The sequence below is a fragment of the Arvicanthis niloticus genome, chromosome 3, assembly GCF_011762505.2.
Source record: "Arvicanthis niloticus isolate mArvNil1 chromosome 3, mArvNil1.pat.X, whole genome shotgun sequence".
Taxonomy (NCBI): domain Eukaryota; kingdom Metazoa; phylum Chordata; class Mammalia; order Rodentia; family Muridae; genus Arvicanthis; species Arvicanthis niloticus.
In genome coordinates this window covers 68,350,939-68,375,007 of record NC_047660.1, presented here as the reverse complement: position 1 = coordinate 68,375,007, position 24,069 = coordinate 68,350,939, and the positions used below count along the sequence as shown (strand labels likewise).

The 24,069-nt window shown below is 40.6% G+C and overlaps 1 protein-coding gene across 2 annotated transcripts in view; it reads right to left on the bottom strand.

Annotated features, from left to right (window-relative positions):
* Slc35f4 (solute carrier family 35 member F4) overlaps positions 1–24,069 on the bottom strand; it is a 222,023-nt gene that overhangs the window by 11,928 nt on the left and 186,026 nt on the right. The window contains exons 2-4 of one of the 2 annotated variants that reach the window (XM_034498261.2): positions 12,060–12,245; positions 8,564–8,861; positions 3,113–3,332 (exon numbers count right to left, since the gene is read on the bottom strand). In XM_034498261.2, coding sequence (XP_034354152.1) covers positions 3,113–3,332; positions 8,564–8,861; positions 12,060–12,245 — 704 coding nt within the window. The remainder of the gene's footprint in view (positions 1–3,112; positions 3,333–8,563; positions 8,862–12,059; positions 12,246–24,069) is intronic. The other variant, XM_076931128.1, reaches the window with a different exon arrangement.

Below are 24,069 nucleotides of genomic sequence, written 5' to 3'. Positions count from 1 at the left end.
AGTGTGAAAGAAGCTCACTGGTTCACAATGAATCCCTGATTCCCAAAGCCAAAACGAAGTCCTAGAACAAAGGTATTAAACTACATTGTTGACAATGGTTGCCCTCAAGCTCAAGGTTATATGCTCCCATTGTTGAGACTGAGCTACCAATTAAGAACCCGGCCATTGAGAGCTATATGAGTTAAGTGTTTGGGTGGATTTAGGTAGGACTATTTTCAAGGAACCACAGAATCCTTAAACTTCTCCACGTTATGTTTAAAATTATGTAAAGAACTATCTGTTTTATTCCGAACCATAAGTTGAACAAATGGTGAAAGGTGAGAAATAAAAGAAGTCTGGGGATCTATAAGCTATCAAGAAGAAGCAAGAAGTCCATAGAACATAAGCTTCCTGCATTACTGAATTTCGAATGTCTTCATGACTATTTTTATCTGTATTAAATCTACTTAAAAGTAAGATCACAAGAGGACCTGGGTAGGAAAGACGGGGGAATATCCCAGAAAGAAGGACTGACAACTGTGTGGACAGATACAGTGCACACCGAGTTAAAGATTAAGGATGTAGGCCTTGTGACAGTGATCAGAACTTTGCTTCCTCCTTTCTTGGCTCCATTCATAAGGATTTGTTCTGCCAAGCGGAGCCTAATGAGGGTGAGCCTACTGTTTATCCTCTGTAGCTACCCCTGGGAAGCATGAAGGCTCCTGAGAGTCTGCACTGTGTATGGACGAGCAGCTACCAAAAGCAGATGTAAACTGAAGGTCGTCTTGAATCGTCTCTGAGTGTTCAGGATTAGCACACCCCAGTGGCAGCTCAACTCTAGTTCCCATGGCAGGGCCATCATGGGCCCTTTTCAATTCAAAGTACAGATTAAGAAATGAAAGACTCAGTACAGCTGATGTTCTTCAGCCAGGGGCTCTTAGAAAGTCTCCAAAAGAGACTCATTATATGATGTCAGATGTTTGGGAATAACATAATGGGGGATATATTTGGTTGTCAAAGAGGCATATGTTGAAGAAACCTAAATTCGTTCCCTATATCTACCTGCTAAAAAAACCTTGGAATCTGTTCGAGCATCCGCCAACTACCAGTTTTCTAAAATTTCTCCATTTCACTAATTTGAAAATGAAAATATGGAAATAATAATACAACATGTTAAGAGGGGATCAAGATATGAGAGGAAGGTTTCAAAATTTCTAGTCTAGTAGCTAATTCTTGTTGGCATAAACAGGTACCGGTGACAGGGAGGGAATCTCTCAGTCACAAGGGCATTCCCTTCTGTGTTCTTTGCATCTGTGGTGCTGGGGATAGAGCCCAGGGTCTCATACATACTGGACCAGCACTTTCTACTTGAGCAACTGCAGCGGTGCTTTTGCAATTTTAAGAAATTTAGTTAAGTACATGGGAGCTCAGAGGTAGGAAAATAGCCACAGTCAAGGCTGCCAGAGGGGATTGTGGCTTTCTAATGTTTTTAGAAGTATCAAGTTTACAAATTTCCATGAGATAAATATAAATTACCTGTAAACAACTATTCCTAAAAGAGATGTTTAACACACCCTGGATTACCAATAAGTTGGATGACAGGACTTTATAATAGAAAAATAATAAATAATAATCTTTCCTTTTAGCCGCACTTCAATCAGTAGTCCAAAGAAACAAAGTATTCACAATGGTTAATCTATGATTATATGAGTATTATCCATTTGTGATCCAGATAGGCTTATGTTTACTGATATTACCACAATTTGAAGCATCTTTTTTTTTTTTTGGTGTCAAATATAAGGTTATACAATGGAGTATGTACATTATAAAAAGAAACACAGAAAGAAAAAAATGAAAAAAGGAAGTTTCTTATTTTATTTCTTATTAAACCTGTCTTTTGACTGTTTATGTCAAGCTTCCACTGTGAATTTCTGAACAGTGTCTTTCAAACTCAATTGGAATTTTTGCAACTGTGTGTTTATTTTCTTCTCTAAAGAGAAATAGTCTTTCTATCACCAAGACTGCGTTTGAACTCCTGGTCTCAAGTGTTCTTCCTGCTTCAGCCTTCTGAGGGATTGCTACTACAGGCTGCATCAGTATACCCATCTCTTAATTTTCTTTGAAAAATAAAGCCATTTTAGTTAATGGCTGTCAGATGTGTTCTCTCCTTATAAATGTCAATTTTTGCATTAGGAAAGAGGTAAGGACCTAGTCATACTGTCAACAAGAACAAGATTTGGGTAGAAAAATACATTTCAAATCCAATTTTAGCTCTTCCAGAGAAGAATAAAGTGCACGATCTTGATATTTCATAAAAACTGTCCCTCATGTGATTTTCCTTGTAAAACATTATTGCCTTGATATGGATAGGGGCTTTCCAGATATGAAAGGGATCTAGCTCCTGAAATCCACACAGTTCCTGAGACATCTGTTTCTAACATGGAATAACCACACCAAAATTTTATGTATTAGATATAATTATATTAAAAAAATCACACATATTTATTTAAAAATCCATGCTAGTACTAAAAAGAATAAATCCCAAACTGAAGTGTTATGTACACATTTAGCATAGTTCAATTAAGGATCTGTACCCCAAAGTACAAGTTGTTGCTTTTCTTTCCATTCCTAGATTAGTCATGCTAGATATATAGCCACTTTTAATAGCATTGTGCCACTACCAGTGACTTTAATTACTGTTTGGCAATCTTTATCTACTTACACCAATAATTAATTAAATCCATCTGGGTAAGGGCAGGCTGGGGGTTGTTCCAAAATATGTTGATTGACACAAGCAAATCACAATCTTTACTGTGGCTTATTCTCTCAGCCCCTTCTTTGCTGAGGACAAGGAATGCACACGGTAATAATTCTACAAGTTAATTCTAAAATAGGAACTCGATTTCTCAGTCTGGTTCAGTGCCTACTGTTGTAATCAACTGACTCCCCAGCAGACACAGCCCTTTCTCCTCCCACAATGCTGCCACTGCCGGGCTTCCCTAACACATCTTCAAATTTCAATTTGTACTCAGAATCAGGGGGGAAAGTTTTAGAGAACTCCAGGAAACAGCAGTGCGGTGATAAGATTTAGGAAGCAGGGAGGCACCGCGCATGGAACTGAATGTGCCATTACCCGCACTCCCATGAACCTGTCCTTCAGCACAATCCAGGACAGCAAGAAGACAAAGGCTTTGTTGCAACAGAACAGAGCAGAGACGTCAGTGGCCGTCAGCTTCTTTAAAGCCAGTAAATACAGGTAATTTGTCAAAGTCCACAGAATAGAAAAAGGAGCAGTTCTTTTAAGAAAGAGCTTCAGTGTCAGGCCATCTTCTCCAAAAATCCGACTGCATTCCCTAAGAAAGAAAAAAAAGAGGTTAATACACAAATACTATCGCAGACCTGTCCTGACTGGCTGACTTGTCATGACCATTGTTAGGCAAGGGCAGAAACACTGGGGTCCATCAAGCACCTCTGGAATGTGCTGAGCCCATGTTTGTCACCTGTCTGCTATAGGAGGTGCAGGAGGTACAGGGGAGGTCCTTGGAAAGAGCCTACAGCTGCTTCACACAGCAGGACCCTCTCCTCATCATATTCTTCTGAGTTGACCAGCCATTCTGCTATCTGTGAAGGTACTCAGAGAAGCCTGGAGAAACTCTGACATGCAGTCACCAAAGTCACTAGCTACTGACAGAGCTTGAAGTTTTTCTTGTTTGTGCAAAGGTAACAAGACCAAGATGGCTGGTGTAGTCTAAGTGTGCTGCAGATGGCTCCCAGAATCCTGTGAAGAGGGAGCTTTTGTGTATCCGTGAACCCTCACACACTTTGGGATTTAGTTATTTCTGGGACACTGCTTCTTTCTAAACTCTCTATTCAGTGACAAAGTTCTGTTAGTTTTCTTAAACTTTTTTTTTTTTTTTTTTTTTTTGGTTTTTCGAGACAGGGTTTCTCTGTGTAGCCCTGGCTGTCCTGGAACTTACTCTGTAGACCAGGCTGACCTCGAACTCAGAAATCCACCTGCCTCTGCCTCCCAAGTGCTGGGATTAAAGGCGTGTGCCACCACTACCTGGCCTGTTAGTTTTCTTAAGGCAGAAGAACAAAGAACGTTTCTGTGACAACCCTAAAAAGTAAGTGGGAAGCTCAGGAGGTACTTAACACCCAGTAAGCACCGTTCAGTTTGAATTTAGTACATGAAAATAGTCACTTCCTTCAATGAAATCTTTGATTTGTTTGATTTATGATCAAATTGGCTATTCATTTTTGGGGGCCACTTTAATAAGAAATATTCAGATGGTAACAACAGTTGTGTGGTGACAGTGTCTATGCTCAGTGTCTATGCTTCTGTGAGCTGGAAAGACTCCCCTTGGAAGTTTACTTTAATTGCGATCACAAACATGAACACATAATATTTACTAGACAGTCATCATCTGCCAGCATGATATTTTTAAAAGTAGTATAAATATCTTATTCAAAGCAACACTTTGCTAATATTTGGGCATATTTACAGGAGAATGCATTTTTATGACTCTGGACAGTGCAAATAGTAGTTCAGCTTTTACTGAAGACAGATCATTGTCCTGAAAGTACTTAACGTACACTAAAAGTCCAAATGATTTCTACAAATCAAGTAGCCCTTGGTCCGGGGGACACTGGAATCAAAGAGTGACAAGGGCTCTAAAAACTAGGAGTTGAGCCAGAAATGATGAGTCACCGGGTAAACTCTGCTTGAATTTAAGCAGCTAAGGATGCTGGGGCTTCAGACAGGTCAAAATTGTGTTCCACATGCACGCTCAGATGCATGCGCATGCGTGCACACACACAGACATACACAGACACACAGACACACAGACATAGATACAACCCTCCCCCCCCCCCCCATACACACTGAACCCTTGGCATACATGGAATCCTGTCCTGTGGGTTGGTTTTCATGTGAGCTAGATCTTCAAATCAGGAGTTTTACTAAAAGGAAGATGAAATTTCCCAAAGGGAAATTTGGACTTGACAGAGACACAATTTCAGTGAAAGAAATCAATAAAGTCCAAAGCCTTCCGTAAAGCACACAGACGTCTCAAGTAGCACACAAAAACTAATGGCCCCTTTGCAGCCCTGCAGCCTCTGGCAACAGTAAGAGGCAGCTTTGTACAGAATGCACTGCCTCAGATGTAAGGTTTGTTCCTGGTAGGGTGGGACATCTGCCTGGTCAGAAAGCAAGAAGGAGTTTAGTCCCCGGCTTATTATTTTATCCACAACCAGTGATGCCTTTGTAAATACACATTTACCAAAACTTATGAGGAAAAACATTTATTAAATGGTTTTCCTCTTCTAATTCCTGGCTCTGTGATGATTCTTACCTGGAAACAACAGTCACCAGATGAGAATCTCAAGTCAAGCCAGTGGGGCAGGGAAGGAACATGGTTCTACAGGGATGGAAAGAGGTCTATGGGCAAAGTGGCCAACAAAGCTGATTACTAGCATAAGTTGTTCTTATCTAGCTGGTCATGTGCCCCAGGCTCTCAGTCTTTCCTTATTCCCCTTTCTACCCATCCGTCTCATTGCTGTCTACCCCGTATGTAACTGTTGTTGCAGACATTAGAAGCCTTCCTCCAGTTCCTTCTCCAATCCAGATTCTAAGTGACCCATGTAAAAGTCTATGTAAGCCTTAGGTACTAAGAAATGTCAACACTCAAACAATGGATGTTTTCTAAGGGGCAATGAGCAGTGTGCCTCTCTTTGGGATGATGGAAGCAGAGTATCTGGATAGGAGGCATGGGCAGGAGGCAAAGCTGGGAATGAAGCCAGAGGCTGGGGAAATAATAAATTAATTATGCTCCTCTGTATAGTAGCAGCTATTAGTTATCAAGCACTTTCTGTACACCAAGTAAGCACTTTCTAAATACCAAACGATACTTTAAGTGCATTTCATCAGAGACTGCTGTATGTGACTCCAACTCATACTTTCTAGAGATTTTTTTTCCCGTTAATGAGCATCTTTATTAAAGCTATAGCAAATATTTTTTTTCTCTTTGTAAATTTCAAATGGACTCGGAGCACTTGAGTTCTGGCAGTATTTAATTGGAACAACAGATTCATCAAAGTCCGTTTCTAAGGGGACACATCTTATCACCTAGATTTGATACTTTATTGAAAATTCCTTTGATGTTAGCGATAAGAAAAAAAAATCTCATGAAACTCTTCCACGCTGCTCAGGAGAAAAAATAGTGAGAGATCTGTGCAGTGGGAAAATTCTGCTTTCAGACTTCCACACTGACTCATGTCCCCCTGTTCAGGCTTGAAAGCCTAGGAGCCCCTTCTTACCAGATGCTGTTAATGAGTCTGCAGGGAAAAGAGATCAAAGATCCAAGAGTTTTCTGACCATGTTTCACTCTCATTGTTCTCACTAGAGAAAAGTCCTCTCACAGACAGTGTTCTCTGTTTCATAGTAAAAGCCTTTTGATTCGATTTCAGAAACTCCCAGTGTGGCTCTACTTATTCTGACAGGTGGAGGCATCTTGTCAAGGTACAGAGTCTGCAAAGCTCAGAGTTAGTACGATACAAAGGATGTGGGGGAGATGCAGCTCCTTCTTGAAGTCTCATTTCAGCCTGTTGTAAATGTGTTGTCCTAGACAAAGTAGCATGGCTTGCTTCATGGAGCTCTTATGATGCATGCATCATACTCCTCTACACATTTTTAATAGTTTTTATCACATGTGTATCTAAACCACAGGAGCTTTGGGGGAGAGCAGGGACAACATGCTTTCTGGCACATACAGCTGTTTTCAAATATGATGAACAGTTTTGTAATCATACTTCCTTGGTATCTTTTTCCAAAAATACCACCATTAAATGTCATGCTCAAGATGACCTCTATTCTAATGATGGTCCACTATCATTACCAAATAAGAAATATCTTTAGTTATCACAATTTTCTTTTAAAACAGGCAATATTTATTGTTTTAGTTTCTTTTTGTTTTTTTTTTAATTAAAAATTTAGATTTTTAAATTTTATTTTATGTGTATATTATTTTGAGTGCATGTATGTATGTACACCATGTGTGTTCCTGGTTCCCCAGGAGGTCAAAAGAAGCCATCAGATCCCCTGGAAGTGAAGTGATGGATGTTTGTAAGCTACCATGTGAGTTCTAGGAGCCAAACCCAGGTCCTCTTCAAGAGCAACAAGTACTGCTAACCACTGGTCCACCTCTCCAGCCATCTTTTTGTTTCTTTAAGTTAAACATTGGGGGTCACATAGAGGGAACTAGCTCACAGTGTGATTTCACCATTCTCTCACACTTCCAGATAGGTGACAAGAAATCGAAGTGTTCTAAAATCTAATCTCAGAATGTACCAATCATAATAGTCATGTCTTTCTTGTTGAGCACAAGGGAATGAAGAGGGCTTATTTGAGCTTCTGTGTGACACATTTGTTGCCAGTCTGGTGAAGATCAGGAGCTGTGACTTCCTGAGGACACCAGAATGAGCATGGTGGTTGCAGAGCTTGTTCTTCAGCTCTAGATTCCCCTTTCTAAAAAAGAAACTGTTTGAGTGTGCGTGCGTGCGTGTGTGTGTGTGTGTGTGTGTGTGTGTGTGTGTGTGTGTGTATGAATGGAGAGGCAAGCTGAAATTTTGGCTGTCATTCCCCAGTCACCATCCACATTGAATTTTTGGGATAAGGTCTTTCACTGGCTTAGAGCTCGCCTCTGAGCTCCATGGTACCTGTTACGCCCATTTCCCCAGTGCTTGGATAACAAACATGCTTAACTGTGCTTAGGTTTTTTTCCCTTTTCTTGTTTGTTCTGTGTCAGAACTCAGATCCTCTTGTTTGCAAGGTAAACACTTTACCTGCTGTCCTCAACAAAAATTAAAACAAACCAAAACAAAACATGACCCCCAAACATTGCTTTTGCTTTCCAGGAGTGCTGTACAGAGATTGACATTAGCCCTGTCAGGCTACTGAGCACTCCCAGAGATCTTCCTTCATACTGAACAAATACCAGAACCACTAGATAAGTACACTGACCACCACTACACATATTTACCAAACAACACACAAAGGCCCAAGTGTCCCACCAACAGAAACTGGCATCTCTTCAGGTTGCTCAGTACTCGGCTTCCCATCTCATAAGCAAGACAGTTTCATCTGTTAAGGCATCAGAGTGCTGGAGACATTTAGGCAAATGTTTGTCTAACAACAATTAATTTTATTAATATAAGTTTTTCCCTTCCAGAGTTGAGGACAGTTTGAATACATGACTGTCAGAGACAAATAAAAAAGAATCTGAATATAAATCAGGGTTCTATTATGCACCACTAATCAGGCCAGAATTTCAGCCTTTCGGATTTGTTTCAATCTTGTGTTAAGATGGGGATACTGAAACCACCTGAAAAGATGTTTCTTACCATGATGATGAAGACGACCTAAGGTAAGGCGACTGATCCTGCTTCCTCCCTTTTACCATCAACCATAGCTGTTGCTTCTTTATTTCCTCAGCAAACTTAATTTATATCCCAAAGAGTTGAGAATTTGCACATTTACATGAAACATGTTTTGAAACATGTCCTATAAATCATTGAACATAGAACCTACCTGAATTTTTTCATTGGTGACTGCTTTTCTTGAGCCGTGGCTAGATGGCCGGAATAATAGACTGGGAAAAACATAATGTTCCAGTTCGTTGAAAACCACGTCATGAAAAAGGGACAGTAAAAATTCTTGTAAGTGATTTTTACAATTTGTGTGGTTCCAACCCAAGATGATGACACTGACAAGATGATCAAGAGTCCCCAGATGGTCTTCAGAAGCACAGATGTGCAGGACAGGCATCGAGCCTTGAATCCGTTTTCTTGGCTGCTGCTTTCAGGATGAGTCTGTGTCCCATCATCCCCTGAAAACGGGAGAGGAATACAGATGTGGAGGAGCAATCAGATGTGTCTGCTCCTTTAAGAAGATGCATGTAACTACCAGTATGATTAGCATGCCAGAGTTTGTCTTTTTTTTTTTTTTTTTTTTGCTAGCATCAGAAAAGAACAATTATTCACCCCAGCTCATCCTTTTTTTTTTACATTTTTTTTGAGATTTTGCTTATTTTTATTTTATAGGTATGAAGTGTTTGAAGTGTTTTATTTTATAAGTATGAAGTCTGTGCACCATGTGTGTGTGGTGATGGTGAAAGTTAGAAGAGGGTGTCTAATCCCCCAGAACTGGAGTCACAGAGAATTGAAAGCCACAATGTAGATGCTAGAAATTAAATCTTGGTCTTCTGAAAGAGCAGCCAGTGCTCTTAACTGCTGAACCACTTCTAGTATCCCACCCAACTCATTCTTTCTATGGACTTTGCTTTGCAGCATCCAGTGTGGATCTGGACCCCACCTAGTAGGCAAAGATGCTTGTGCATGTGGTGATTTACACTGTAGGCATGCTTTGCCTTTAAGAATGTTCTACATTTCAGCTCCTAAAGATCTGTGGTGGGCCTCAACTAATCCACAAGAACGTATTTGGGCTTTGCTGTCCCCTAGAAGAAGTTCTAATGGCATCAAAAACTCTACCGGATAGCTTTCTCTTCCTCTCTGTCATTAAGACAAAATCCCCAATAGATCAAGCCACTATTTCAGCCTATGTTGAGAGGACGAGCTCAACTGAGCCAAGGTAGCCTTGTATCTACCAACATGAAAAGTTGTCAGAAGTAAAAACTTGTTTTTATATTCTATGGATATCTTTCAAGAATGGCACCAGATGACTCTTAAATTGAAAGCAGTGTGTCCCAAGAACAGAGCAAATGTGACTATACAAAGTCATTTCCCAACTTGTAACAAATTATTGTTCAATGTGTTTCAGGAAACACTGTAGGCTTGGTTTGAATTTTAGCCTTTCCTAAGAAAAATCTAGTAGCAGTTTTCACGTTAAAATAGTCCAAACTCTCTGGAGTTGATAGCCATCACTGCTCTTCCTTGTGATAGAAAAAGTTAAGTTAGAAATGAATTCATGTACCTCTCAGGGACTAAGAAGGAGGACAGTCACCTAGCTGAGATTCTATATGGCAGCATTCTGCAGGGACACACAAATCTCTGCACGATTTTCTTCTGTTTCTAAGAACTTAACTGAGGCTCAAGGTCTATACTTGGAGTGGAAGTAGTGACAGGTGGGGCTTTTCTCACTCAACCTTTCCAGAACCTGCCTGAACATGTTCCCACTGCTTGATGAAGCAAAGCCCAACTCCCTCTCACATCCCTGGGGCTACAACCTTTACTGGGCTAAGGCTTTCAAAAAAATTATCTTTAAAAGTGAATTCTTCACTTAGGAATTTAAGTGTGAACCTGGCACTCACTTTGGAACATCTTAGTCTTATAAATAGTACTAAATTCTTGGGGTCTTGAGCAACAGCAGGTGAAAACTGCCATTCTCTGATTTATTTATTCAATAAACTCTTTGGAGACTCTTAGATCTGGTTCTCTCCTTGGGCCTCAGGGATTCAAGGTGAGAAACTTGAGTTACAGTCTGGTGAAACACACATGACAAAAGATGACAAGAGCCAGTTCATACAGAGACAAGGTTGCATAGAGAAGAGAAACAAACGTGGCTAGGAGAACGCTTCCTAATGCAGAGACACTGAAATGAGGCAGGAACCAGGATTTAACAAGCTCCCTTGACTATGAGCACATATTATCTGTTCTTGTTAGCAGTTCTTCAAATGTCCTGTGATTTATTCAGAGAGGAGAAGGGAAAATGTTAGAATAAGAGACTGTTGTGCCAGGAGGCCAGAAAAAAACCACAAACCTACAGACAAAAAGACCCGAGGCTTGGGTGAAAGGCTCTGCATGTGAGGATAGCTCTAGGTGCCTCTGCTCTGAGCACACATTCAGTCTAGGCATTATTCATATAAAATAATCTATTCATGAGTCAACAGGGCTCTAGAAGAGGCCTTTTATTCATTTTCCTGTCTCATTTTTACTCCTTACCATCCCCACTATGTTTTACAAATGGTCATTTTTTGTACATTAAAAAACAGTTTCTTAATATTCTGCTTTGTTTGCTTTCTTTAACTAGTCACTTATTTTGAATGGTATGTCCTGCTGTTGTTTTCAATGCCATTAGAAATTTGAAAGAGATTTTGGCATGTTGCCAGCCAAGCTGAAGGGTCAGATAGAGGTGGCTTTGGGAATGTAGGCAGAGGAGATACAGAGGGGCTGAGCATGGAAGAATCCAACTAGCGTATCTGACGTCAGACAAGGAGGGGGACACAGTAGCAGGATCCAGCAATGCTGGAAACTGGTGAACAAAATTTCTCAGATGGAGATGGGAGTGCTGTTTAGAAACCAGTTTTTTTTCTTTCTGGTAAGGTAGACATATGGTTGTTTGATGAGAGGATCAAAATGATTATGAACTTCGGGCTTTAGAGTATTCTTTTAGACAGGAAAAAAGGTATCTAAGACTAAAATCTCACAGTCTTTAGTAACAACTGATGAATCCAGCTGCATCTAGAAAGTTATACTTTGCTGGGAAGCTCATGGACATGACTGAGATCCATCTAGCAACCAGCAACCCAAGAGCTGGCAAGTGCTCGTGTGGATGTGAGGAAAGAAAGAAGGTTTCACATGATCAGAAAATGCTGATTAGTTAAGTGCCACCAGGGAACTTGGGGAGATTGGATCAGTGCCAGGAACCGGTAGTCCTGACAAGAGCAAAGGCACAGCCTGATTTTGATGATTTTTCATTTTCTTTAGACTGGAAACAGAATGTTATCCCCGAATTCCAGAGCTGAGTTAAAAGTTACTGGGGTTTGGCACCTGAAGACGAGAAAATGAGCTGCTTTATAAATTTCATCAAAGATGATATCAGGGTCAGAGATGACTATGCCATAAGGTTTTCCATGATAGACTTTGGAGTTTGGTTTTCTATGACACAGTCTATCCCTGATAGATTGCATCTCGCTTTGCATCTCCTTCTTCCCATTTGATGAGTCGTTCTTGCCCTCACTCGTAAGAGTCCCCCAAAGATTTCTGCCTTCTGTGCCCAAGGCAATGTCCTCTCTGACTGTCTAGAAAGCTAAGACGTACTGCTACTGAAGAGAAGCTCACCCACGTACCTGATCTGCTCTGTCTCTCGACTCTTCGACCACAAACTCCAGAGGATCCTCTGCTCTGAAGTTCAAGAATAGGAGCAGAAGAATCTTCTGTGACCGACAGAGGGGACAGTTGCCTGCTGATGTTGCTGTGTGAACTGGGGCAGTTGGGTCCTGGTTTACATCGAGTAACTGATGATCTGGAGGTACCTGGAGAGACAGAGTGTACAGCAGTTTGAGAACTTCTGAGCAGCAAAATCAGAAGTGATTTCAAGTTTCTTGAAAGTCAAGTACAAGACCAGGAGAGTCTCAACGAACTCATTTCTAAGCCTTAAAAACACCGCCATAAAGAAAATATACATAGGCAGGCTTCCAGTCTATAAGACCCTTTTTTTTTTTTTTTTTTTTTTTTTTTTTTTTTGATAGATTTGTTAACTAGAGTTGAGTGTTAGAAGATGATGCTGGAGCTTGCATTTCTCATTGAAACTGTTGACATAGCCAAACAGTTTATTTAAGGGAAGGAAAGCATTGTGCTACATCTGTTTCATCCCTTTCCTTCCTTCAGTGGCAAAAGTGCCAACAGTACCTCCTATCAAAGCTCACTTCATGCTTCCCTCCCACAGCTAAAGTCCGATTTCCCCTGTAGTCTTTTTCCAATGGGGTACTCAAATACTTAGCCACACAGCAACCCACTCCTTTTCTGATTAGTGTTCTTTGCGTTCCCCAGCACAGGATGGGCTTCACGGGCCTGTGATCAGCACAGTTGCATAGAAGCTGTGCACAAAGTGGTTCGTCCCAACAATAACTGCAGCTGAACCCTCCATTCTCCCATCCCAAATGGTATCATTAACAACATCATGAGACAAATATCGGTGCACCTCTATTGACCAGACTCTGGTCTTTATTTGAAACCCACTCAATTTTATCACTAATGTTCCTATTCTAGCACCCCATCTAGGATGCTGCGTATGTGTATAGGTGTATGCGGATAGGTGTATGTGTATAGGTGTATCAGCCACCGTATCTCCTTAGCCTCCTGTCGTCTGCCATGGTATCTCATTTCCCCTAGTTTTAAATACTTTTGACATCTTTGGGGAGTGATGATTGTTTTGCAGAATTTCCCTCAAGTGAGATTTGTCCCGTGTTTTCTGCATGATAATGTTGGGGATATGGGTTTGGGATACAATGGGGAGATGGAGTATCTTTTTTGATATATATGCTACCAGTATGACATTTATATCTACTATCAGTAGGACATGTATGTATGCTACCAGTATGACATCTGAGATAATGCTAACCATGGGCACATGGCTCAGGTAGGATTAATCATGTTTATTTTTTTTAAACAGAAAACATTTCTTATTTTTTGATACTCTATTTATCTACATTTCAGATGTTACTCCCTTTCCCCATCCCCCTACCCCATAGACCCCTTATCCCATTCTCCCTCCTCCTGTTTCTATGAGGGTGTTCCCCAGTCCCCATCCACCCACTCCCACCTCCCTGCCCTCGAATTCCCTCTCATTGGGGCATCCAGCCTTCATGGGATCAATCTTTTAAAATTTTATTTATTTAATGTGTCTGGGTACTTTGGCTGAATGCATGCATGTTTGTACCACATACATGCCTAGTACCTACAGAGGTAAGAAGAGGGTATTGGAACCCATGGAACCTGAGTAGGTATGGTTATAAGCTACTGTGTGGGTGCTGCGAATTGAACTCAGATCCTCTGGAAAAACAACCAATGCTCTTAACTGCTGAACCATCTCTCCACCCTCAATTCATCAGGCTTCTTGATGTCCCTTCTTGTACTTGATTTCACAGCTAGTGAATAAATTCTGTCATACTAAGGGATGAAAGACAGAGAGTTTAAGCCACTTTTTCCAGTGTTCTACCTTGACTGTTCGAAAGTCTTTCACAAATAAAAATTTCCTTTTTACATTCTCCCATTTACTTATTCAACAGTTTATAGTGGTGTGGACTGATATACATTTATTTCATACTTTGAGTCATAATCAAACCTATATTGTTTATTTGTGCTCAAACCACTCAAGATGAGCTTCCAAGTCTCACTGACGTGCTCTCATTACACTGTTAATTTTAAAGCTCTTAAAAAAAAAAAAAAACTTTAGTACCATAAGATTCTCTTTCTGGGTTTGCCTTTTATTTTTACTGTCCTTCTCTTAGAAAGAATCCTTATCTCCTTGAAGACTGGTGTTGAGAAACCAGTGTTTCATTGTGAATGAGTTTACTGTTACTGGCTTCCTATGACTCTGAGTCCTCATTTGTCGAAGCTTGAAACTAATGTGTAGACATGTCAAGTTAAGAATATATGTGTATGTATATGGCACCCTACTCATACCTGTCTATATGTGCCCTACAGTGTGTATGGAAGATGTTCTGTGTACAGTGTGGCCTTAAACAGTACTTGTTCCTTACAACAAGGATCTACCAAAGTGACTAGATACAGAATATCAGAATCAACGTAGACATGTATGTCCAGATGGATGTCCAGCTCTCTTGACTCTTTGCACCTTTGCATTTGCTCTTCATGGTAAGGCAGGAGTTCCCTTATCACCAGTGGGAAGCAGAGCACCTTTCTCTTTGCGCTGTAGCAGCCATGTCTTGATGTGTTTCTTCTAAGATGGCAGAAAATATCTAATGAAAACTGGCATCTTGAACTATCAATGACAATCTTGAATAATTTGGCTTTGGACTTATCATGGCATACATTAGGTTGACAACTATGGAAATCATCGGTCTTGCAGCTGAGAGGTAGCTCTGTCTAGGAACAGGGAAGCTTGCAGTCCTCAGCTCTCAAGAGCCAAAAAGGACTAACCAGAAGAGTGTAAGTACAGCCTTAACTCACTGTTTGCCTTGTTATTCAGTGATATCCACCAATTTCATCTTGTGTTCTTTCCCTTTTCTTTTTCTTTTTTTTTTAATCCTGAAGAATGAATAGAAATAGCTAAAGATTAGGTTAGCTGCATCATCTATTACTATGTGTCCCAAGTTGGCCTGACTAAAGTGTATTCTTTAATAATGAATTAAAGATGTAGAGATACTCAAGAGTCCACAGATGGATCACACACTGATGTCTCTACTTATATCAATGCATGTGCATTGATTTAATTTTTGGGGTCTGGTGTTCATATCCAAAATTTTCACTGAACATTGTACAGAGGTGTTTCTAACTGAACAGTGTAAGTTCACTGGCAAGACATGGAGATTCACATGCTGTTAATGACCAAAGCTTTTCCAAAGGGTTGATTTACAGATACTCTGAGGGTCTTTCAAAATTGTCTCTTTTATACTATGTGGTTCCATGTGGGTGAGCCTCTTGATCATCTTGTATGTTAATATTAGATTTCCTTTAGTGGTTCCCCAGCATTTTAGGTGGGGAGGAGCGTGGCAGGAAATACACTAGGCTGCAAGGTAAGATGGAGTTGAGGCCATGATTGCCTAAATTTGGCAACATATAATAATTAGTGATTTTGTTGATTTGTGGTACAAGGGATCAAACTCAAAGCATGTTAACACAGGCTTCACAACTCAGCTGTCCCTTCCCACAGCCTGCAAGCAATAGGTTTGTATTCCACACAAGTGATTTCTCTTTCTTTTTTTGTTTTCCTTAGAAACAGTAGATCCTGGCATCTGAATCTCTATTTCTTACATAGCACAGCCAATTGCCAGCTGTCTCCTAATGCCTGCTCTGTGGAAGAGATCTGATGGCAGTTCATCTAGAGACATTTTAGTCATTAATTCTAAAAAAAAGCAAACCTTAAGCTTTATGACCAGGCCTAGAGGCACACTAGGAGCTTGAGCCATGAAGCAGTCATCGCCAGTGTTTTGGAAATAAAAACACTGTCTAGTCCTACGCCATCTTATACCAATCATTTAATATAAAACCAACTATGACAAAAATTCAATATTGAGAATACCACTTGAGATGCAACAAAACATCATAAATAAATCACATCTACTTTCTAAGCCACTAAGTGCAGTGGTGGAAGCAGGGTTTGCAAATGCATGTATAACACTCACTCTAATAGGCACTGAGAATAAGCTATGTTAAGAGTGCCAGGCAGTGAGTCTCCCAGTAGTTGGGTCAGGTCATTTTTCTACTCTGTCTTTAAGACATGAGCCATACTAGTGGGGTCATCATGGGCCATTTTTTCTTTTTAAATATCTATCCAGGCAAGAAAATATTTTTTCATCTTTAGTGATGGGGCTCTGTATGCTCCCAAATTCATGGGGGCTCAACAGTCAAGTACATATTATTAAGTAGGTTTGTGTTAGGAGCGAAATGAGACAACTGAATGATACATTGTCCGTACATAGAGCTCTTAACTCAGTTAAAGTTAGTCATATAATCAATTAACTGTAGCTTCATGTGAACTATGGGTTAGAGGGGAGTGAATTGGAGTCAAGCCTGGAACAGGGAGGCTGTATGGTCACAGCAAAAGTGTCTTTGGAGAATGAACAATGCTTTACCAGACAGAGTTTTAAGCTGAGGAGTAGATTTTCTAGTTAGAAGAGACAGAACACAGGGATAGATGAACTGTGTACCATAAGGCCTAATAGTAAATGATCAACTCTAAGATTTTAAGATAAGAGCACAAAAGAACATGGGCATCCTGGTTTTCTGCCTTTATCTGTCCCTTGAAAACAAAGTTCTGCCCAACTGGAATCAAAACAGTAGGCAACAGTTAAACACTCAGGTTGTCTAAATCTCGGAAGATATGGCAGGAATCTGGATCAACAATATCCAAGTGTAGATACTGAGCCCATGTGAATCTCTGTTTCCTCTTATGTTTGGATTATGTGGCTCACAGGAAGTACTCCATAAGTACAAGTGATGGTGACTAACAATGAGTAGGTACTTTTAGAACATTGACTTCATGCATTAGAATCCATTCTAAATTAGGTTAGGAAAGGGGAGCGCTTTCAGGTTTGGCAACCTAGTGACAGAATAGCTAAGATGTCCCTGACTCAGGAACATCTGGATTAGCTATGGTACCATCTCTTCATAGTGTTAGCTTTTCTCTTGGTATCCAACTTCATTTCCTCTCATTTAGCTGAGGCTTGTCATGTGTACAGAAATGACAAGCCTCCAGGTTTTCTTTCTTATAGCTTTAGGCTCAAGAGAAAAATGTAGCTGCCCAGAGTAAAAAAAAAAAATTGAGGAATCTGTGAATATTATACTGACTTCTCATCTAGCTCCATGGCTAGTAGTGGAAATACTGTAAAAAGCTCCCAGGAAAGACTGGGAAGTGCTAGGCAAAGGCTCCATGGAGATCTACTCTAGGGAGTTCAAAGCCAAAGGAAAAGGAAGAATCTCAGCGATTGACGGAGTGAGGGAATTGTGAACATGCTTAATGTAAGGTGTGGTGTTTGTAGATAAATGGAAAAGCCAAGGGAATGAAGAATAACTAGGAAAAGATCTATGGAAAGCACTGTGAGTGAAAGGCAAAGTGTGAGGTCAGTTTCTGTGTGAGCAAAGATGATGTGGAAGAGAACAGACCAAATCTGCAGTTATCGTTTAAACCAAGGACGCTACCACCTGCTTTATCTCCTATGGGTACAGAAGCCAATGAAGCCTATGGCTTCACAAAGAACTTCTCTGAGTGAATCTGTCAACCTCGTCTTAGCTTTCCCTAGATCATTAGATAACAAGCATGTGCAGATCTGGTGCCAGAGAGTATCAGCCTCCTCCCCTCACATCTCCTCCTCACATCTCCTCCTCACATCCCCTCACATCCCCTCACATCCCCTCCTCACATCCCCTCAATCCCCTCACATCCCCTCCTCACATCTCCTCACATCCTCCTCACATCCCCTCACATCCCCTCACATCCCCTCACATCCTCCTCACATCCCCTCACATCCTCCTCACATCCCCTCACATCCCCTCCTCACATCCCCTCACATCCTCCTCACATCCCCTCACATCCCCTCACAACCTCTTGAGTGTTTATTATCTACCCAGAACATTAGATTCTTTGGTGGATGATTCACCTGGAACATTGGATTCTTTAGTGGGTGACTCTTCTAAGAAACTGATTCAAATAATGTCTTAACTGAAACCAATTTTGAGCTTTTGAAATAATTTTTGATGGATGGAAGAGCTGTGATATTTTTCATGATGATACGAGTCAACAAAGAAACACTGAAAACAGGAATAGATTTATATACATTTTTTTTCTTGTATCAGTTGGCAGCCATAATTGTCTGATCCCTTTTCTTACAGCAACATATAAAAATTCAGCAAAAGACTAGGCAGAATTCTATATTTCATTTAAAAAATCATTTGCATGCTAAAGAGTTGTTTAAAAATACAAAGTGCCTTTGGAGAAGAAGCAAGTTTGGTTCCCAGCACCTAGGTTGGGCAGCTCACAACTGCCTGTAACTGCAGCTCCAGGAAATTTAATACTCTCTTCTGACCTCTGCAGGCACCAGCACACACACATATCTACACACACACTGCAGCACCCATACACACATAATTAAAACTAAATCTTAAAAAGTAATTTGTGCTGAATTTCATAGACAAAATATATTCTACTGTAATAGGATTATTGTCATCAGTATTGGCTGGCATTTACAAAATTTTCCTCGTGTTTGCCCAAGGGTTCTTTTGTTCTTAGGTAAATATATACTATTAAGATTATTGAAAAGAATTATCTCAGTAGGTGGCCTACACACAGGTAATACTACAGCTTTACAGTTTGATTTGTTTTTAAAATTACTCACTAATTAATTAATTTACTAATTATGTTTGTGGTGCTGGCACTCAAATCAGGATCTTGGGCATGGCAGGTCAATGCTTTACCTATAAATCAAATTCCCAGTATTGCATTCTGTAAGAAACCAAAATGTTTCATCCCCAGCACTAGCCTTTATGCTTGTCACATGCTCTTCATCTCTTATAGCTGGTGATTTTTATTCATTTTATTATTTCTCCAACATACTATTTTTTTATTGGTTATTTATATAAATCAAAATCTTGTTAAAACACTTGCTAGTTATATCTTTGCATTTTTGTAGGTCTCATATATTTTATCTTTAAGAAATTCAAAACTTTTTTTGATGATTTTTATTTTATTTTTTTTATATGTACTGGTGCTTGCTTACATGTATGTCTGTGTGAGGATGCTGGACCCCTGGAAATGGAGTTACAGACAGTTGTGAGCTGCCATGTGGGTACTTGGAATTGACCAGGGTCCTCTGGAAGAACAGCCATCTCAACCTCTGAGCCATTTCTTCAGCCCCACTTAAGATTTTTTTAAAGACTTGTTATTATCTTATTCCAAATGTTAAGTAACTGAAAAACTAGGTTTTCAAGATGTGTATTTGAAAGATTTGTGTATTTACACATTAAAAAGAAACTTTTAAATTTGTTTTTAAAATTTTAAATTAATTTATATTTGCTTAAAATCTGTACATGAGAAGAAAGCCAAATATACACACTTTTATACACACATCATCCCTAAAGCTGGGCTCACTTATTCTGTCTAAAATATTATGTATTCTGTGAATCTACAGTTGACTTTAATACCAAAGAGTTAGCACTGAAACTGATATTTATGACGAAAATAAATGGCACATGATTAACATCTACTATGTACCAAGAAGCTTCACCTACATGATCTTAGGTGGTTCAAGAGTTCTGCAGGATGGATTTTACTATTTCCATCTTACAGATGGACACAGTGAAACTCTAACATCTAAGCCAAACACTAGCACTTAGTCAAAAGCACATATTCTCTAGTATAGTTCCTACGTCAGTAAATCAGTTTTATTAAGCCACTTCTAAACACAAGAAGCTGATGATCTTGTTGGAAAAATGACTTAAGATCCTTTTCTACCTGGGTCTTAGATCCTAGCCCAGGATCTAAGCATCTTTTTGGTAAAAAGAAACAAGTTTGGATAGAATGGGAGCTCAAAGGAGCTGCCAACAAAGGTAAGGTCTAGATTCTCACATGCTAGGTTTGCGTCTGTGTATCAACTGCTTGGTTTACATTAGGTGACACACTGGATTAGGTGACACACTGACTTTCTTCTACAGTGACTGGGCCTTTGGTTCCCTTCCTTTGAAATCTTGATTTCCTTATAACTTAAACGAGGTTGCTCACATCACATAGGGCTATATGTAAAGGGACCTGAAATTCTAATACACCTCACTACCACCCTCATGCAATGTCACCATTGCCGACCAACCTGGAGAAACACTTAACTACGGCTCTAGGAAACTTCCATTTGTAAACTCTCCCCCCCACCCCCTGCAGCTGCCACAGTCAGGAGAGCTGGCCCTGGGGTCATGAGAGAGGGTGAGCTGGTCCTGTCCCTTGAAGGTTGTAGCACTTAGGAGACTGGACCCTGCATCTTGCATGGGCAACATTGTGGCGCTGTACCGGATGGTAAAGTCCCAGGTGAGACAGCTCAGAGGGTGTGAGAGTAAGAAAGCTGGTCCAGTCCCTCAGGGGCTGCAGCACTTGGTAGAGTAGGCCTCATGCCTTGACTGGGAAGCACAATGGGGCTGGCTCTGGAGCTGTGGGTGGAGGTTAGCTAGCCCTGAGGACATGAGAGCAGGAGAGCTGAACCTGCCTCCTGCTGATGGCCACATTGGGTGACCTAGCCAGAACAGTGTTGGGAAGCTTGCTCTGGAGGTGGGGATAAGGGCGATCTGGTGGGATGACCAGCTCTGCTACCATTCAGGCCCAGATCTAGGTCTCTGAGATGGTTCATGCCCAAATCTCTATCATTTGTGAATGGCTGGGATGCCTGAAAGGGCCAATCCTGCTGATCCAAAGCTGCAGGATCTCCATGACACAGGGCAACAACAGGACATCTGAGAGGAGTCCCATTGAAGATCCGATATTGATGGGATCACAGAGGCCAGAGATCTTGAACCAGACCAAATGACCCATTGCAATGAAAATTGCAAGTGAAGATGAATGGAGAAAGGGGTATACTGTGGGACACACTGTGACACACTGTAGTTTCCATGACGGAATGTTTTATATGCTTTTTGTTGTTGTTGTTGTTCATTTGTTTGTGTTTTTATGTTGGGGAAAAGTTTGCAAAGGAAGGGTGGATATGAGGGGACGGGGTGATGAGTGGGACTGGGTGTATGATGTGAAGCTCAAAAAAGAAATCAATAAGAAGTTTTAAAAAATCCCCTGGAGGTTTTTATCTGGAATGAATTCCCTTTCAAATAGCCCTGTTGAATTTATTGATTGACAGATTTGACAGATATTAATAAAGCAGCCTCATCATTCATTATTAGCCCAAATCTCAGTTTCAAGAGAAACCTGTGATTCTTGGCCAGTTTCTGTGATGACCTGGTCATCAATGTTGATGCTTAATGTGGGTCTATCTGCTCCTTAGCTCTCTGCTAAAAGCAGGGAAGAACAAGAAGGCATGGTGATTGCCCTCATTTTGTTATGGTCCAGGAGGGGGAAAAGCCAATTACAGAGGCAATTTTTGTAAAGTGAGCTAAATGCCAAGTGTGTGGAAAAGCTAGTCTCCGGGAGCCAATTCATAGTGCAGTCTCTTGCCAATGCTAATGGTCCACAAATACCTTCTCCTTTAGGAACTGGGCTTTTAAGCTAGAAGTCTATGTATCTGTTCACAATACAAGGTTTCTATACAAGGTTTTTATAGAAATATAAAAATATTTATGCCTTTCTCATCAGGGGATAAAAAGGACAGACACATGTGCTAGGAAAAGAGCTAATGCTGTTTACACACACATCAATCACCTGAGGAGGAAGGCCACACTGAAGCTGGCAGACCAAACTGCTTAGGCAGTTCTTCTGTGGATTAAGACACGATAGAAATAGAACTGTTTTTGCAGTTCTGCCACTGAGGACAATCAGACAAGCTAAACAACCAGCATTAGGACATATTCATAACTGTGATGGGCACCTACACATACTAGGTGGGTGGGCAGAAATAGCCCTTGAACCCAAACTCACTTGACAAGTCCTTGTCTGACACACGTAGAAACCTTGTTTTAGTTTTGGTTCCTGTTGCTACAATAAAATACAACGACAAAAACATCTTAAGTAGAATATGTTCTTTCAGCTCTTGGTTGCGGGTTCCAGTCCATGCTGGGGAAATCAAGTCATTAGGGGCTTGAAGCAGCTGATCATTTTATATCCATGGTCAGAAGAAGACAACAATGAGTATATGCTTGCATACTTGGCTTGATTTCTTCATGTCATATAGTCCAGAATACCTTGCTCATGGAATGGACCTGCCACAATTAAGATGAGTCTTTCCATATCAGTTAACAATGTAATCCAGAAAACCTAACAAAGGCATGTTCAGAAACCTGTCTCCAACACAATTTTGGAGTTTTGTCAAGTTACAAATCTAACCATCACAAGAATCTTCCCCACTTAGTGAAACCCCATTTTCCCATCAAAATAGATCTCAAACCAACTATCTGGATCCAGTGTCCACTTAAGATATGTCACCATAAGTCATCCCCTCCGAAGTTATTCCATCTCTGTCCATCTCTCATGTCGCCGAGTCTCATGAGTCTTCCAGGAACCCAAATCTGAACAGTTTTTCATGCTAAGTCCATTTTAATGGCAATGGGGGATTATTTTGGTTACATTGTTAATTGATGTGGGGAAATACATCTTAATTGTGGACAGGTTCATTCCCTGAGCAAAGAAGGAATTTAGTGGTAGAATACTTGCTTTATACGATTGAGGGCCTGTGTTTGGATTTCTGGAACCCACATGGAAAGCTGGGATGATGGTGTGAGTCTATAATCTTAGACAATAAAAGAAGGGATGTGAAGAAAGTCAGACCCCTGGAAGCTCATGGGGCAGCTAGCCCAGCTTACTTGGTAAAGTTCTAGGCCAATCAGAAAGTCTATTTCAGATAAACGTGGAAGGCGCATGGAGATTGACATCTGAGGTTGCCTTCTGACTGTGCTGTGCCCTCATACACACACACACACACACACACACACACATACACACACACAATTAGGTTTTTTTTTTTTGTTTGTTTTTTTTTTTGTTTTTGTTTTTTTTTTGTTTTTGTTTTTGTTTTTGTTTTTTGAGACAGGGTTTCTCTGTGTAGCCCTGGCTGTCCTGGAACTGACTCTGTAGATCAGGCTGACCTCGAACTCAGAAATCCGCCTGTCTCTGCCTCCCAAGTGCTGGGATTAAAGGCATGCACCACCACCGCCCGGCACACAATTAGTTTTTGTGTAAGACAATTGAATAGACAAAACACCATTGCAGAGGTAGAAGGACCTGCTCTGAGGAAGGATACTGAATGTGGTCTTAGACAAATAAATACATGAGACTCATCCATAGGAAGACAATTGGAGGGCAACAAACACTGGAGTTCGTGAGACACATATGGGGTGGAGACACCAAGTTGAGAGTCATAGCATTTTAATGTATGACAGTAGCTATGGGAACAGCCAGGAGTTGAACAATACTTTCTTTTACTTTCCATGCACAAGTAAAAAGCCTAATCCCTGGTACCTAAGAATATGACTTTCTTCCAAGATAGTAAGAGGTAACCAAATTAAACTGAGGACATAAGGCTGGGCCTCATTCCACACAGCTGTTGACTTTATTAAAAAGAAATATTACTTACCATACTTGGAGGGAGAATGCTATTTGAAGAAGAAAGAGGTATGGTTGATACTTCCATAAGCCAAAAGATGCCCAAATATCCATCAGAGGCTAAGTGTGGGGGTTTGAATATGCTTGGCTCAGGATATGGCATTATTAGGAGGTATGGCCTTGTTGGAGTAAGTGTGGCCCTTTTGGAGGAAGTGTGTCACTGTCGGAGTGGGCTTGGAGATTCTCCTCCTAGCCAGTCCCCTCCTGTTTGCCTTCAGAACGATATGTAGAACTCTCAGTTCCTCCAGTGCCATGACTGTCTGGATGTTGCCATGTTTTTTTTTTTTTTTTTTTTTTCCATGATGATAATGGACTGATCCTCTGAATCTGTAAGCCAGCCACAGTTAAACATTTGCCTTAATAAGAGTTGCCTT